Raw genomic sequence first — 18,654 nt, 5'->3', positions numbered from 1 at the left:
TCTAATTAAATACACTGAATAACTCCAAAGACCTAATAACATAACTATTGCCATTTTTCTCTTGGAACTAATAAATCACTACATATATTGCATTGCATTTATAGAGGAAAAGGAGATGATCTTTTTTCATAATGTATATTTTTATTTGGGTCCATTTGCAGATTATTAATTACTCTCTCAGTTTATATGAGATTGTTAATAATAATATTGTTTTAATTTTTGCATCTGTCAATTGAAAAGACCAGACTACTTGGATGATTACATATGCTATGCTGATATATTATGATAGCCTTGGGAAGAACACAACGTCTAGGAAAGCCAACACTAGCTATAGAATTGGCAGCTGTGATTTTACATTGTTATGAAGATAATAATGGTATACCCATTTTCCTTCTGATGGAGTCCAGAGTGATTTACAATGGAATAGCCAAAAACAATCAAAATAAAAACAATCTAAAATACTCAAGCATTCAGCAAAATTTTAAGGTTCATTAAAAAAAAAAAGAAGAAATGACCACCCATGGGTACAAAGTATGTTATTTGCTAGCTTATTAATACAAGATAATGTTTTACTCAAAACCCAATGCTATTTTAATACATTTTCATATGCAAGCAGAAGTGTTCTGGAATTAATTATATAAACACAGAGAGAGAACAAGTCTACTGTTTTTTCCAGTCTTCCAAATATGTCATATTATTTAAATTTAATAGAAACTACTCTATAGCATTTTCACAAGCAACTTGTGCACAATTCAGCAAAATGAAACAAATAAAGGAATTGCTTTTTTAAAAACATTATTTTGTTTTCCATCAGAACAATTAAATTGATGTGATGTGGAGCTTTATTTTTATGGAAATATTCTTTTTGCTTTTATATGTTACTATATAATAAATGAATGAAGTTTTTTGTACCTAGTGTGGCTATATCAATTCCTGTAGTTACTGGTAGAGCCACATCAGAAACAAGAACAATCAGAATCAAACTGCTTCTTTGGGGTATTTGACTCAAATATGAAAGTAGGATTAAATATTTAATAATTAGCCTTTTGAAAACATAGTATTACATAAATATGATAATTTCAAAATAACCTATTTTCAAAATTATAATTATGAAATTATTTTCAAAATCATAACCTATTTTTCAAAGCACCAGAAGGCAAGTCCAGAAACAATGGATAGAAACTAATTAAGGAAATAAGCAACCTAGAACTCAGGAGAAATTTCCTAACTGTGAGAGAACAATTAATGCGTTGCCTTCAGAAGTTGTAGGGGCCCTATCACTGGAGATTTTTTAGAGACTAGATAGCCACTTGTCTGGAATAGTATAGGGACTCCTACACAAGCAGGGTTTGGGCTAGAAGACTTCCAAGGTCCCTTCCAACTCTGTTCTATGTACTATGTTCTATAACATGGATCATATGCACAAACATAGCCCAACAAGGAACTGTGTATAAAAACAAAAACCATAAGTGATCTCTTAAATTTATAGACCTATCAATAAATAAATCCCAACAGAATGAAAAAGATAATAATAAAATTGACCAGGCGATCAGAATCCCAAATTGTTGCAATGCCTTCATGCACAGAGACATGATGATATGGTTACTGTTAGGTCGTTTTTACTCTGTTTTTGTTTATTCTTATGTCACAACTTTGAAGAACGCTGGAGACATTTCATTGAGATGAATGTCTCTATAATTCAATAAATAACATGGAATTTAGAATATTTAATATTTTGCCATTTTATAATAGGTTGCACTGGATTACTCATCTGTTTTGCAATATATTGGCTTAAAAGGTATTGCTATGACTAAACTAAATGGTATTCTTTAGATCTACTACAACAGAGATTGAAAATCATTTTAGGATGCAAACTGATTAAAGAAATGAACACAAAATGAAGAGATTCTGAAATAATAATTTTGTATTTATAATTTAATTAGAAGAGAAGTAATGTGATTCTTTGGACTCTCTCTTCAAAATTAATTTTTTTACCTTTATATATTTCACTAATTTTTGAATCTGCCAATATTCTGATGGCAAATCAGTGTTAATTTCCTGATGGCGTTCAGGCTGTTCATCCTCTTCTTCACTCTCAGAAGAACTTTCACTTGCATCCTCACTTTTTGGTGGAAGTTTACTAAACCAAAAAAGAAGGAAAAGTGGAGCAAGAAAGGGAGAATCACATCTAGAAATGATAACCACATTAAATCAAAAGCACAATCCATAAGTATATAAATTTGAAATTATTGAGGCAGAAATTTAATGCAAGCCACACTAAGATGGGAATAATACATTCGACTTATGCATGTAGTGAAAAAGATTTGAAAATGTGCTCCATAACAGTAGACAATATGAGTAACAGAATAATAGAGGTGGAAGGGATCTTGAAAGTCTTCTAGTCCAACCACCTGCTCAACCAGGAAACCCTATATCATTTCAGACAAATGTCTAATCTCTTCTTAAAAACCCACAATTTTTGCAGACAAGTTGTTCTACTGATGGTAGCAGCATCTTTTAAAACAGTATCCTTTTTCAGTTTTTCAAGTCAGAAAACAAGATACAAGGTGCAGCTCTTTAATGACCCAATTTATTAATATAATATTGTTTTTAAAACATTTCATTAAAGTAGTTGCATATGACTTTTGCTGCTGGGAAAAAAAAACTCCATTGTTTTCAAGAAGTGCTATGCACTTACTCTCATATTTCACAAATCATTTGAATTGCACACAATTCATAAAGGAAACCAGCATCTATTTAATCAGAAACGATTAATGCAGTTGAATCACTTCCTCCTGAACACCAAGGTATATATCTTGCTTTTATTTCCTGTTAGCTGCCCAGAGTAATATGTTATATAAATTGAACAATAAAGCGAAAAAAATTTCTGAATTACCCAGCTGCAACACTGTTAAGAAAGTATAAGATAGATCAATATTATTACCCCATTCCACATAGTGAGATGAAATTACAGAGATTGGTTTATCATCTCATATGAATAAAGTAAATGTTAAAAAAAATCCAGTTTTGATTTTTTGTTTTAGTATAGTTGTAGATTGAAGAATTTGGGAAATGGATTGACTCCTTTTCCAAAAGTCTTTTTTTTTCTTTTGAACAATTTTTCAAAGCTAAGCAAGCACCTTATTTCTGAAGCTAAATGTATGCTTTCTTCTTCATGTGGAACAACTGAAGAATTAATATACATGCAACTTTCAGTATAAAAACAGCTTGTAAAAGAAGGATGAAGCATCCTTTGTGATTTCAATTATATTTAGAACAATCTCTTGCAACATAGTAATAATTAAAAATGATCAGAAGACATTATATGTGTCCTATGTATCCTATGTAATATGTCCTCACTGTATTATGCTATTATTTTATAAAATTAGCATGCAAAACTGTATATTCATATCCTCATTAATAATTATAAATTCTTATCTATAAACAAAATAGCTAAATTCTATAAGGAACTGAATTACATCACATTTACATAATCTTCTAAACTGACACAGTGTGGGAAAAATTAAAATCATTTTTTAATTGCACGATTTTTTACTGATGGAATACTGTGAAATTGGAGAAACAATGTGACGAACTATGAAAGTCGTTGGAATGGATGTATTTGTTTGCTTTTCAGATTTTGATACTAACTTGGTCCCAGAACACTGAAGAAGAGAGAAAGCGAGATTACTAAAAATGAAAACAAAACCATACAAAAGCTCTCCAAACGGGTATTTAAATTTCAGGGCATACTGTTCAAAACTGAGATCTGTCGCTATACACTGCTTAAGAAATGTGAGCTAAGGAAATGTCTATTAAGAGCCAAGTTACTAGAACAATAAGCCAAGCAATCATCATTTCTCTGTCTGTGATTGGAAAAATGGTAGCAGATGCAAATATAACACAATTCTGCCAGAACCAACAGGTTTATATTTTCAGCTTGGGAGTTCCCTGTTTGGTCATGCAGAGAAGTGGGAACACCAGAAAATTTTCCATTTGAAAACTTAATAAGTAAGATTCGTATCTGAGACTAACACTGATTTTACAGACTCCTGCACATAAAAATAGTAAAAAAAAACAACAACCATAAAATAAGTCAGTCAAATACAATTCAATCATTTCAGGTTACTCGTTTGAGACGCTGAAATCATTTGTTATCTTGTTCGTGTTGAAAAATTGTGATTTTAATTCAAGCAAAAGAAAACTATGCATTATTAAGACTGCGTACCTTTTAAGAGAGGCAGTTGGTGTTCCAGTGGATCTTTTTTTGCTTTCTGGAGTGGCATGTTTGATTTCTTTTTCATCACATTTTCTTGCTGCTTTGCCTCTAAAAGGATATAACATTTATTCTTTGACAATTAAGGATATCATGAATATATAATAAATGTTTTAATTTCTGAAGTAAGTCTATTAAAGGCTAAAACTGATTAATGTCATACCATTTAGACTGAATAATTTGTTAAAGAAGCATAAAGAACTGATGTCATCACAAATTATCAGCAAAATTTGCTGAATCTAGAATTATAAATGGGCCATAATTCAGCTCAGTTAAGTGCAGCAAAGAATAAACCTAATGATTTCAATGGACCTATGCACAGTTAATTCTCTCTTGGATTGCGGTCATAGCATTTTGTTATTAAAAGCAGATTCAGACTTTTTTCTTCTTTAAACTTTTTTTTTATTGCAGCTATTGATTTAACTTTTCAAAATTACTTTGTGTGAAGCTGGGCAAGAGCTACAATGAAAATATGAATGTTCTAATACTGCAATGCATTTCAATTCATGGTGCAATTCACAACTCGTATGGATAACTATTGCAATTCTTGCAGTAAGTAATATGTCTCTGATAAGCACCTCCTATAATCCTTTCTGTGATCTTTCTTGAATTTAGCTGATGGGCCATTATAACTAATGATCAATGGTGCTGAATATACTGTCACAGTGAAAATCTAGATTGCACACTTAAGTAAATGTTGTAATATAGGTAGGCCTCAAGTTACAACTATTCATTTAGTAATCATTCAAAATTGCAACAGCACTGAAAAATGGACTTACCGTTTTTCACACAACCATTTCAGCATCCCCATGGTCATGTGATCAAAATTTGGATGCCTGGCAACTAGTTCATATTTATGACATTGCCCAAGGCCATGTGATCATCTTTTGCAACCTTCAGACAAGCAAAGTCAATGGGGAAGCCAGATTCACTTTTAGTTAACCACCATGTTAGTAATTTAACAACTACAGTGATTCACTTAATAACTGTTATGAGAAAAGTCATAAAATAGGGCAAAACTCACTTAACAATTGTCTTGCTTAGCAACAGAAATTTTGGGCTCAGTTGTGGTTGTAAGTCACCTCTACTTTTTTATGTGCAGTATATACAGAATCTTTTTTCCACTAAGCATGCCAGTTGGATATCATAGACAAAATGTGGTTGTGCTAAAGCCTCTGAATGATGCTTTTTTTACCAGAAGATTTGCTATCCTCTAAATTCCTTTTTTCAAAGATATACAAGCTGAGCTGGAAGAACTGAGGTCCTAAAAACCTCCTATCACTCCCAGACCATAGATGCACGGGGTTACTGGAACCCAAGTGATCTTGAGGGGCACCTGCTTCTCTCCTCTACCTGAATTCTTTATGAATATCAATCTTCATATAGTTCCAGAATATTGAATTTGTTAAAAGTTTTGTTTCAAAAGGACCAATTAACTAGTACTTTACATAAGGGTAACCACAATAAAGAGATATTTACTCAAATACCTAGTAACATATCCAACTGATAGCAATACATTTGAATTCTATTGTTGTTGGGCTTCTATATTTGCTTTTTATTTTTTTTCTCTGTGCTATATATATTACCAATCATGAAAATGGAATTAGGACATCTTAAGAGATCCAGAGGAAAAAAATGGCATATGGCTATATTATAATCATCTGTGTAACCAACCACAAATAATTTATTAAATGTATATGGTGCTCAACACCCAGCAACTCTGATTCAGAGATATTTTTTTTTTGAGCTTGTATCCCAAGCCAGTTGCTTCTCCTGTCTTCTACTTTGATTGGTTCTGGAACCTCAACCTAGCTTAGTCTCTAATTATCAACCTTAGTCTTGCTGTTTGAGCAAAATACTGCCTGTATTATCTGCACATATCCTGTTCTCTGTGTGAAATGGTAATTGGTAAAGAACCTGTTATGGTGCAATCAATAGAATTTCAGATTCTCAGAAGCAAAGTTAAAATCACTATTTTCTTGTCCAGTTATTCTTCTCAATCTTGCCCTTATTTCTTTCCTTAGAGGGAAAGAAATAAACACATATTCTGCTTTGTATTATCATTTATGATATAAATGAAACAACAAACCAGACTGGCCAATTACAAAGCATTAAAATTTCAAGGTGTCATTAAGTTGCTTGTCAAATGTGAACATTTGGAGCCACAAGCTTACCTCTTGGATCCTAAATGCTCCAGTCTAAATCATACAGATACAGTCGTTCCTACCTACATTTGTGTCTGCTTATGAGGCATGTGCAGTACTTAAATTGAAGAGATATGATTTGAATACAAACTTTTCTAATTGCTAAGAAGTCACAAAATAAGGAATAATAACATTTTTGGAAAGCAAAATATATTTAAATAAAGCTTTTAAAATATAGGAAATTTAAATTTGTTCAATTTCATAATTTTTTTAAAAAATAATGACAACAATATTACATTTCAAACATCCAGGTTAATTAATTATATTTGTCAGAAAATCTAAAAGAATTACATACTCTCGAGTGCCTGTTGTTGTCTTCCACTTAAGAGATGGTTCTAATTTTTTGCTGTCAGGAGGTTTACTTTTTACAAGAGGACTCTTAGGCTTTTCAAATACATTCTTTTCCGCATAGTCGTAAAATTTTGGGGCTTGGCCATATTCTTCTCCCTCAACTGCTTCCATATGTTGATAATGCTTTTCATACTTTGGCTCATCAAAAAATGTATATTTCTAATAAAAGACGAAAATGTTTAGGAAAAAGTCATATTTCCAAATGAGTAAAATATGTTAAGAAATTAGTAAATCAGAGGATAGCTAGGTAGTTTGATTTTCTTAGCATATAAAAGCTGTCAATCATAATTCTTGATTTTAAAAAAGATAGCCATAGGGAAACTAAATAAAATTTTTGATTAAAAATTCTGTATTTTAAAAAAACACAATTATTAGCTAAAGTCCTACTTAATGGTCTAAAAATGAATATATTGATATTAAATAACTTTTGCTGCATAGCAGATATTTATGTAGATAACCACTTTGCTACTAAAATGTTAAACCTCTGTTCAAAAGAAAAGGATTGATCTGTAGGAAAAATCTGTAACACAAACAAATGTGAGCCACTTATTGAAAATAAACACTGCACTAAATATTAAGGGTTTTACTAGAATATGCATTATATTGTAATATTGAATGTGTTATTTACCTACCAAGAAAATCTCAATTTCTTTGCCTATGCAACAAGTGGAAGTTGGTATTTTCCATGGGATACTTAAGGCTAGCAAGGAAACTGTTTTAAGTCTCATAAAATTGAGGCTGCAAATGTTGAATTTTTCTGAAATACTATAATGAACTAAGTTATATATAACTATTTTAAATATATTTTCTTCTGTTACATTTTGATATCAATATTTGATATAAATACTAAACATAAGAATGGATGGTGTTTTTAAATTATCTAATAATAATAAGGCACATAGCATTCCACCAAATTAGTAACTTTGTCAAAAAGTGAGACAAAGTTAATGTCTGTCTGTCTGTTTGTCTGTCTATCTATTTCTTTCCTTTCCTCCCTCCTCCCTCCCTCCCTCCTTCAAGGTGGCAAACATAATTATAAAATCATAAAGCTGGAACATCCTGTCTAAGAAAATTCCCAGTTTGGTGCATAATCTGATTTTAAACAATGACTGTCCAGTCTCTATTTAAATATTTTCCTGTCAATAAATCTCAGAATATAGGGAGTTCTGGTTTGTCAGGCTTCGGAGGCGGCAGGAATTCGCGTTTGTGCGCGATCCCTGCTGCGCTCGCTGCCTGAGTGCCTTCGATCCAATTGGATTGGGAGGCTATAGTTATCCTGTAGGGGTAACTGAAGAGAGGGGAGATCTGGGCAGGGGTCTGGGGATATCGCACCCCCCTTCCCCAGTCGGCTTAACTCCCTTTTCCAAAGGTGGTGGAGCGGCGGTCAGCAATGGCCGCCACAAAGAACTTCTCAGCCGGACAAGTTTTGTGCAGGACGACAATCAACATCTGAATACCCTGGAACTTTGGCTCTTTAAGTGATATATTGTTTCCCAGAAGATCGTAAAGCTGCAGTGGAAAGTGAAAGGGAAAGCTTTTTTTTCTCCTCACTCTCCTTCCCTACGGAGACAGCAGATGGAAATCAGAAATACCCGCTTTGGCAGCAGAAGGTACTAACTTTGAAAATTAAAGCCAAGGGGACATTAGATTTCTAAACACTGACATTTAAAAATTAAAATCTTTTTGCTTTAAGTGGGAAGGAAGAGAGGTAAATGATTTATACCAAGGTTTGTTGAAGGAGATTGCTTGGAGTTTTATAAGATCAGAGATTAAATTGCAATAAAACTTCCCAAAAATACCTTGGAATTGTGTAATTGAATTCTACCCCAGGAAGAGAAAGTAGAAGAAAGTGCTAAATGAAACAGACTGTGCTGATTGTGCTGACTTTGATTGCTTGATGACTTTGGGACTTTTGTGAACTATCTTTTGAAAGACTAAGAAAACATTTGGATTGTTTAAAACTTTTTCACAATGGTATCTGTTGAAGAACTGAAAATGCAATTTGAAAAGTTAAAAGAAGAGGAAGAAGAAGGCAAGGGCTCCTTTGGATCTATTTTTCGCTTCTTAGAAATGGCGATTTCTACTTATCAGGAAATGCAACAAGAAGAAGGCTGGGATGATGAAGAAGAAGCCATCTTTAATGGACATATGATTTTAAATGAGAAAGAAAAGGGTAAAAAGGAAAAGAAAATGGAGAATTTAAGTTCTAAAAAAACAACCAAGAAAGAGAAAAATAAGGTGAAAAATCTATATGTCAGAAAGCAACAGAAAAGAGGAATACAACAGAGAGGGGAGACTAAAAGGCTGGAGATTGAGGGGGGGGGGGTAAAAAGGCTGGATTTGACAAGGAAGGGAAAAAGTGAAGGGAAGTTATAAAGGCTTAAAACAAGATGCTAATAAACAGGTTTTTTTCAGAGATAAAGGGTAAAATATAATCTAAAAAGAGATTCTGCAAAAGTACATAAGATTGTATTGTAGTATTTGTATTTGAAATAGAGTTAGAAAATTGGAATAACATATGTGTTAATAGTAGGGAATGTGTAAAATGTCTAAGATTTAATTAATAGAGTTTAATTAATTAATTTGTTATGGAATATTATTTTTAATATACTATAAGCTCATTATGTTTTATATTTTAAAATGTTATGTAGAATGTACTAAGCAGAATCAGAATAGAAACTATATATTATTTTAAGTGTTAAATTTGGGGGAAAGATAGAAAGGTGTCATACTTCAACCAGTGATTACAGGAAAAAGTTTGTGTTAAAGAGAAAAGATAAATAGATAATTGAAAAAGAACGGACAAAAGATACAAGTATAATGATTTAAATTGAGATTAAATAAATAAAATAGAATTAAGAGAGTGAAAAGAGGGGAGAAGACATATGGAAAATATAGAATGTTAAATAAGATATGAAATAGTATATAAGGCGAGCATGAATTTGATTTATGTCTGTACAAAAAGTTATAACCCGCGGTTAAGCCGCTTTCTAAAAAGAAGTTTTATGTTTTTATGTTATGTATTTTGTTTGTTTATGTTTGTTTATTGAGGATTAATGATGTTGGATAAGAACATATGAAACAGTAATAATACGAAATATAGTAATATGAAATAGATGAAAGTATAAGTTTAATGAATAAAATTGAACAGAAATAAAGGAAGAAACAGTGAGAAGTTAGAAAAGAGTAATAAGATATGAAGTTGAATATATAAGATGCATATTAAATTGTGTGTGGAATGTGATAATTTAGAATTATGTTGTACTTAAATAAGATGTTTTATTTGTTTTGTTAAGCAGTTTTTAGAAAAGATGTTCTATGTTCTTATGTTTTATGTTTTGTTTGTCTGTGTATTGTCTTTGAAAATTAATAAAATTTGTTTAAAAAAAATCTCAGAATATTACTTATTTTTCAGTTCATAATCTTTTAGCTCATATTTAATTCAATTTATTGAAATACCCAGATCCTTTTCACATGTACTACTACCAAGCCAGATCTCTGCCATTCTATATTTCTATCATTCATTTTTTCACCCCAGATGAAAGACATTACATTTATCCATGCTGAATTTCATATTGTTCATTTAATTATACAAGCTCATTTCTTTTAATCTTTATTTACTCTTCCAAAGGAGTAGTTATACTTTTTAGCACTATGTTATCTGTACATCTGATTATCATCCCCTCACCCTTGTCACTAATAAAATTTTTGAATATGCCCAAGACATAGCTGATTCAATTCTACCTCCCAATTCAACAAGGAGCTATTTAAATTATTCACAGCCATTTTTCATCATTTTTAGTTATGAGACCATTTTGTCTTCCCTGTTTAGTTTATTACTTTCGTGTTTCTTGGTAAAAACAAGGCACACAATATTCACCCAATTTAAGCAACTTAATAACTTTGTCAAAAATGAGATAAGGTTAATTTGTTTATCTTTAGCTAACTTCCTAATTGTGACACTTCTATTTAAGTGCTCACAAATATGCTGTTTAATTATCTCCTGAAAGACCTTGGCCAGAATAGTTATCGAGTTGTGAAAACCGTGTTTTCCTTTTTCTGAAAACAGGGTTAACATTTACTCTCCTTCAGTATTCTAGGTTTGTCCAGGACTTCCGAAAAATAAAATAAGTACTTCTGAAATCCCTTCTCCTAGTTCTTTCAGTATGATAGGATGCAATTCATTTGACCCTGGAGACATAAATTCATTGAATTACCTGTTAGGAGATATTTTACCTTTTCCTTGATTAATCTGATAGGATCCTCTATTAGAAGTGAGGCCAACTAAAATTTTGTTTTCCTTCTTAGAGCAGACATAAAAGACACGCTAAGAATGCTTTCTTCTTGTCATCACCTGTTACCAAAAATTTATTTCTGATGTTCCTGAAAATGTTTTCTGAGTTCTTTGGGGCATTTGTTCACTTTATGTTTTTTTATTCAATCCCTACCGGACCTGACAACTGCTTTGTATCCTTCTTTGAATAAAAAACCCCTGGCTATTTGCTATACAAGTCTATTTCTTTGTATCAATTCGGAAAGTACTATGTATATTCACAATCGTCCCAATATATATATTCCATTTTTCTTTCAAACAGAAATTGTTTGCAGATATACCTATACTATAATATGTTTTAGAGGATCTCTCATCCTTCCCTAATACGTTTCTTTTTCTGGATGTAAAGACATCGAAACTGGCCTACCATCTGTTTAAATTTACTGTTTATCTATTTAAATTTATTATTGTGAAGCCCAGTGTACAAGTCAGACTCTTCTTCCTCCCCTTGCTACCATGAAAGCAACCCCAGTTATTTAAAATATATGTCTATTAGTAAAAATTATATTCAAGATAGTAAATCCTTGTTCCTTCTTCCATCTTCTAACAAATGAAGTTGTCAGCAAGGACAGAAATTAGTTGGACTTCTGACTCTGGCAGAGTTAACATTTCTAGCTGATGTCAGTGAAGTTTAAATCTCCTATTGTCACAATTTAGAGCTCCTTTAAATGTTTAGTCATTTGACACAACACTCCTCATCTCTACTTTTGGCTTGTTCAGGTCTACAATAAATCCTTACTACTTGTATGAATTTTGTTTTTCTTATTGTTATTCAAACACTCGCAACAGGATTTCCATGCTCTATGAAACACCTCTTCCCTTTTAATTGAGTCAGTGTGCAGTCAGTGTAAAGTTTATTTTAGATTTTTATTTATTGATGATGTCATTATTTCTCTATGGATTATAAGAGTTAGCATTTTATTCCCTTACCTCAAAAATTTAGCCATTTTTAGCTTACTTGCAATGAATGTTTCTATTAAAATGCAACATCTAAAAATATGAAGAAAATGATTTGCCATAAATGCCATTATAACTGCTATCTTTTATTAAAAATATTATTCTGATTTGCCAGCAATATTTAAGTACTAAAGCTGCAACATTGTAACAGCTATGCGTGCTGTGTCAGTTTAAAGTATCCCTAACGCTGAAATCAAAGAAAGCTGAAAAATAATGAATATTTTTATTCAAATAATAAGAGATGAAGTTAGAAAGAGGAATGGTTCTGATTATTTAAAGCATTGTCAAAGACAGTTGATCTTTTTTGTTAAAATATATTTTCCTGCTTTAAAATTATACTACTGCTTAAAGGAAAAACATGTGTAGAAAGATGAGCAGAGACTTTTTGCCAACTGCTGCAGACCTAAGCTTGGAAATAAGTTCCATTAAAATCAAAACAGCTTCCAAATAAGTGTGTTAAGGATCTAGGAAATAAATTTACTGGCAACATTCCAGACTTAGAGATAAATTCCTGAGCCAGCCATAGATATTTTCTATGGTTCATGCACAAATGAAAAAATATTATAGATAAAATATTTAAAAACTGGTTCCTAATAACTTCATTCAAAATACTTTCTTACATTTTACTTTCAACAATGAAATGAGTATTGTATTTACCAATGATTTTCATCATCAAAAAAGTTCTAATTTTCTTTAAAGCTTTTCATAATCTCTTATATTATCTGCTGTATTCTCACTTCTGTGACTTAGTTCAGCATTATATCATCTAAATAAAACGTTGAAATATAATTTTTGATCACTGTGCTCATGTTTATAAAAGCACAAGTAAGGCAGTCTGTAATATAACAAGGACTATTTAGCAGAATTTAAGTATCAGTCAGATCTATTAATTCTGGGCAATGTACCTGATACAATTAAAATTGGTTTCCATATATATTATAAATCACCAAAAGAATTTAATCAAAGAACCTATTGGTGGACTTACATGTTTCATTGACTCATAGTTGTTTAACAATGCTTTATTGAATTTACATGCCATTTTGGGGGTTACTGAGTTCAAGTACACATAATGCTCTCTACAGATATTCCCTCCCACAACCTTATACGAGGTCTGAGAAAGAGACCTAAAGTCACTCTGTGAGTTCCACTGATGAGGGTAACTAGAACCTGAGACTTCTTGCATTTTATCCAACATTCACACAACATAATAAACCAAACAACCAAACTGTGACTTAATATGTGTTAACTTGGCCAATGTGTGATTGTATTTGTGCATGTATAAATATATATTGCAAAAACAGACCAAACCAAAATAAGATACAAAGCCACATAAAAAGAACTAAGATATGCAAGCTTTCAAGCTATTCACCATACAGATGAGAACTAGAAGTATAATAACAAGAAATACATACCTGCTTAACCATATTTTCTACAAATACTGCTGATCGTTCTCTTAAAAATGTGACAAGATCTTTATATATGTCACTTTTCCTCTCATAATCAATTTCATCTCTCTCATTGCTTCTTCCCTATAAGAAAACCAAGTTTTAATAATTTTAAACTGATCCACACATTTTTTAGAAACATAGAGTTATATTCATTTCTAGGTAAGTCACACTGAATTTAATGGAACTTATTTCCAGGTGGTTTACATATTGCAACCTTCACCTCTGGCATGATTTAAGTTGGTTCAATCCATTCTATTCTGAAACGTCTCTTAAAATGTAATGTGAATGAAGCTATCATTTTGCTTTCAATATTATTTATTTTCTTCTGCTTCAATACTATCACATAATTATAATCCTTATTTCTCTCAGCAGCATTATAGCTCATTATATTAAAATGTCTTATATTATTTCTCTATATGCATAAAGGTAATCCAGTTCACAATCACAAATGCTGTAATACAAGAAAATAATTTGTATTCTAATTCATAACTACCGTAGAAAACAAATAGCATAAATCAGTATAGAAAGCAACAGCAGGAATGGAATGTAGGTGGACAGAACCATCACAAAATTATTTGGGTGCAAAAATTGAAACCTAAGATAATTATGCATTCAAATGTCTTATTAAAAGAAAAGTGTTTATGTTAGTGACTTCCAAGTAACCCAACAATTTTAACCAGTAAGCAAACATTTATAGACCCAATCTCTGAAATAAATGCCACAAAGCCTTGCTTTAATTACTTACACCATTTAAGAATATTCCTGCTGTGCTACAAGTAACAAACATAACATCTGTATCACGTGGTTTAATTGATAAATAGCAAATTTCTCCATGTACTTGTCTCCAAGGTGGGGCACGACATCCATTGAAGAATTCATAATCTGAAAAAACAAGAGCAATGTTTTAGTCCCCTTTAATTTACACAATAGAGGAAAAAAGGTGGTAAATAAACTTCCACTGTGATATTAGTGCAGATGAAACATTTCATATGCAGTCAATCATATTAATAAAAAAGAAGGCCAATTTGATGTAAGCCATCAGGATAGAAACCATGAATTCTAGTTCCACCTTAGGCACAAAGCCAACTTGTTGACCTTGGGCTAGTCAGTCTAGGAAGGAAGCAATGGCAAACCACTTCTGAAATCTTGCAAAAAAAAAACCTGCAGTGAGTTGTCCAAGCATTGCCAAAAATTAACATAACAATTTGAGAGACCCTGCATAATAAAAATTAACAATATCAAGTAAAATGGGTAATATACCATGCCTGAGCATGAAGCATCTGCAGATAACCCTCACAGGGACCACAAATGGGACTAGCAACTTCATCATTGAACAAAATCATAACTAAGGGGGAAATCCAGTGAATGTAATTGCACTTTCCTTTTCCCCACTCCCCCAACCTTTGGAATGCTCATTCTGGCTCTAGGAAAATTGACAGAAAGGGAATTAATGATTGTACCATTTGGATTCATTGGAGAGGAAAAGATTACAAGAGATTAAGCAGGAACACAACGGGGAATGCACAATGAAATCAAGTGCTGATACCAACAGCCATGAGCACTCTATTCAAACAGGTTGGTGTATTCCCCATTGTGTTATTCTTTTGTTATCCCTTCCTCTCCAATCTTTCTATTCTGCAAAGAGTGGGGCACAAGAAAAACAATACATCAGGCACAGAACAGTGCATACTGACTGTAATGGTGATCATGTGCCTGAGAGATGCTGCAAAAGTCATAAATGAGGTTAATGATTATTTTTATTATAACTTAAAATGGTTGCTGAACGAGGTGGTTGATATGTCAGGGTTACCTCTATGTCTTGTGCCATATTAGGGAACTGTATTGGAAAGATATGAGGGTGGTTTTAATACTGAAGGAAGAAACATTTAATAAACTGTGCTATGCTGATGAAACCATATTGATAACTGAAAATACATCTGCAAGTTCTTTTCAATGATGTTAATGAAAAAAACAAAACTAAATTTACAAGTAAAAAAGGGAGAACTAATTATTTATTAGATTTACATTTATTGTGAGCTCAGTTACCTCTTCATTAGATCTATATATTCCTGACTGGATAAGACTGCTACATTAATATATTGTGGTTGGAGATGGTGGATTCTTCTTTAAGAGAGGAAGTTGTTCCTCCAACCCTCAAAAAGGTGTTACTCGCCCTTTCCTCAAGAAGCCCTGATTAGATTCCACCATACTGAACAATCTTCGCCCAATATTCAATGTTCTCATTTTAGGGAAGATCGCTGAGAAAGTGGTGGCACAAAAGCTTCAGAGAATTCTAGATGAAGCAAATTATTTCAGCCCCTTTCAATTACGTTTCAGATCTGGGCATGGGTCAGAGACAGTATCAACTGTATTTTTGGTGGCCTCTAATGAGAACAAGGTAGCGGTCATGCATCTATCCTTGATCAAGGATGACCTCTCAGTAGCTTTTGATACATCAATCATGGTATCCATCTCGAGCAGCCTCGGGAACTGGATGTGCTGTTTTTTTGTGCTGTTTTTTTTCCTTCCAGTCAGTATTTATTGGCAATGAGAGATTATTCCCTCACCCCTAATATGTGGCATGCCACCAAGCTCTCCACTCTTATTTAACATTAACCATATAAAAGATACTGGGTGAAGTCATCAGGTCTGGGGATCCATGGAAGTATAGAACCCATTAAATGGCTACATTGTCTGAAAGTTTTCCTAGTTTATATTATGGATTATAACCATATTTTAATAGTTTTGTTTTAATTACTCCACTGTTTGGCTTTATGCTTTAATTGTGACACTGTCCAGAGACAAGAATGAGATGGGGGGGGGGGGAGCTATAAACAGAGATAAACGATAACAGGTATAGCAACCAGTCTTAGAATTGGTTGTGAAAATATTGAAATTGTTGAAAATTTCTGCCTTTTAGGATCAACTATCAAGAATAAAAGAACCAAGCAATTAAAAAATATGCCATAAACTAGCAATTGTAGAATAGCAAAGAAAGCCTTGGAAAATATATTCAGATGTCATAATATCTCTATACTGTACAAAGATCAGAACTGTGTAGATAGCTATTTTCCCTGTTACAGTCTGTGGAAGTGGGTTTAAAAATTATAAATATAAATACATAAAAATTGTTAACTTCCCTCTTCCCTAACATGATCAGTTTATGGTGAAACTCCTGTCAATTTATCAAATTCTCCATTATCCTCATGAACCCAAAATGTTTGAGAGTCTATCTTTTATTTAATTTAATATACAATTTTTAAAAAATTATAAGAATAAAAAAGCACAATTTGAACCTGATATATAGTCTAGTGATTCAAGGACTGCATCTTCCATTGGCCCAGAGAAATGCTTAAGCAATTCTACTTCATTTTTCACAGCAGTTGGTGTTAATCTCACTTCTCTGTAATTAGAATAAATTAATTACATTCTAACAATATTTAAAGATTCAATCAAAGAATATGTTGGGTTTCTTTTTCAAAGCAATTCCATATACCACAGAAAGACTATTAACTGCTTGGCTAATTAGCTTTAAGGCAGAAATTCTCATACTTAACACTGGACCACTTGGTTTGGGAAAGAGTATCAAGGGCTGTTGGGCAAAGAGGAAACTACCAAAAATTAGGTTTAGACTTCAGGTGGATATTTGTGGAAAAATAAATTCCTGTTTTCTGACAACCTTCCATTTTTCCTCTGACAATTTTTTTATGATAGCACCCAATGTCCCCAAAATACTTGTGAGGAAGGCAAAAGGGCAAGGCAGAAATCTTTGTATGTACTTTCTTAATTTATTCTCAGATGAAAGCCTGTATGTGACAATATTTGAAGAGTAAACTGCAGAAGCACCAAATTCAAAATTACTTTCTATGACTTTCTTTTTCTAAATTATTGGGAATTATTTGAATTTACAGTTAATAATCACAAAAATAAATCTTATTTTAAAAAATGTAAAAGTATAAGATTTGCCCACTTTATGTAAACTAATATTATCTGAAATATACTCACTGTGATATCTGTTTCAGCGAGCTGTTGAGCAACTGCATATCCAATTGCTGAAGTAGTAGGGAAATTTTCATTTTAATTTCATTGTCTGATGCATCATCCTTTTTAATTTTGTCTAGTAAACGAAGCATGGACAAATCTTCTCCTTCAATTGTTCCATATCCAGGGCCAAGAATTTTCATAATGGGATCTCTATTAGCTATAAGTAATTTACATTATATAAAAAACTCAGATTGAATTTTTGAAGGTCTTGGTTAATTACAAATAAATATGAATTTGAATGAAAAATTAACCCATTAATTGTAAAACATCTCATTTTAGCATCATTTAGCCTATTTATGATTTTGAATCATGATCTCTCATCCCTTGATTGGCAATTTCTATTCACTGGATGCAATACTGTTGAAGACAATTACAACATATTTTTACATGGTCAAAAGAGTCATCAAACTATATGTACCAATAACAACTTCAAAAACCAGAAAAAACAGATTATCCATAACAATAAGGAAGCTTCAATCCAAAAAGAGATCACTTTGATGGAAAAACAAATCTAGTTACGTTGCAACTTCAAAAGCCGATGCAAAAATTTATGCCACCAGATAAAGACCGAATGCACCAATTATCACATTAAACAAGAGGAGAACCTTCTACGCACCAATTCCACCTGCACTTTCTACAATTTTGTAAACAACAAACTAAAAGACTCAAGGTCCATCCCACCCCTGAAAGGACCTAATGGTAAAGACTGCAACAACGACACTATTAAAGCCAACCTTTTTAACACATTCTTTGGCTCAGTATTTGTAAACAGCAATGGATCATGCCCATTATTTCCTAGTTGAACCACAGACAACTACAATGATCTAATACATATCGATTTTACAGTAGACAATGTTGAAAAAGCACTACACAATCTAAAACCATCTCTATCTATTGGACCAGATGGAATATGTGCCTATTTCTTAAAAAAGCTATCCACTACCATAGCTGAACCTCTAAGCATAATCTTCGAAAAATCTTTCAGGACCAGCTCCTTGCCAAAACTATGGTCACAAGCCACAGTCATCCCCATCTTCAAAA

The 18,654-nt window shown here is 32.3% G+C and overlaps 1 protein-coding gene across 4 annotated transcripts in view; it reads right to left on the bottom strand.

Moving 5' to 3' along the window:
- Positions 1–18,654, bottom strand: part of ODAD2 (outer dynein arm docking complex subunit 2) — a 96,038-nt gene that overhangs the window by 63,919 nt on the left and 13,465 nt on the right. For 3 of the 4 annotated variants that reach the window (XM_026672114.2, XM_087946668.1, XM_087946667.1), the window contains 7 exons: positions 17,575–17,770; positions 16,866–16,972; positions 14,315–14,451; positions 13,534–13,650; positions 6,776–6,990; positions 4,229–4,327; positions 1,996–2,140 (listed from right to left, as the gene is read on the bottom strand). In XM_026672114.2, the coding sequence (XP_026527899.1) occupies positions 1,996–2,140; positions 4,229–4,327; positions 6,776–6,990; positions 13,534–13,650; positions 14,315–14,451; positions 16,866–16,972; positions 17,575–17,770 (1,016 nt within the window). Of the gene's footprint in view, positions 1–1,995; positions 2,141–4,228; positions 4,328–6,775; positions 6,991–13,533; positions 13,651–14,314; positions 14,452–14,829; positions 14,908–16,865; positions 16,973–17,574; positions 17,771–18,654 lie in introns of those variants that run through there. The other variant, XM_087946669.1, reaches the window with a different exon arrangement.

Source organism: Notechis scutatus, chromosome Z (genome assembly GCF_049901735.1).
Source record: "Notechis scutatus isolate UNSWTSFEM ecotype Mainland chromosome Z, rNotScu1.2, whole genome shotgun sequence".
In the NCBI taxonomy this organism is placed as follows: Eukaryota; Metazoa; Chordata; class Lepidosauria; order Squamata; family Elapidae; genus Notechis; species Notechis scutatus.
The sequence above is the reverse complement of the archived record's forward strand: the minus strand, read 5'-3'. Positions and strand labels throughout refer to the sequence as shown.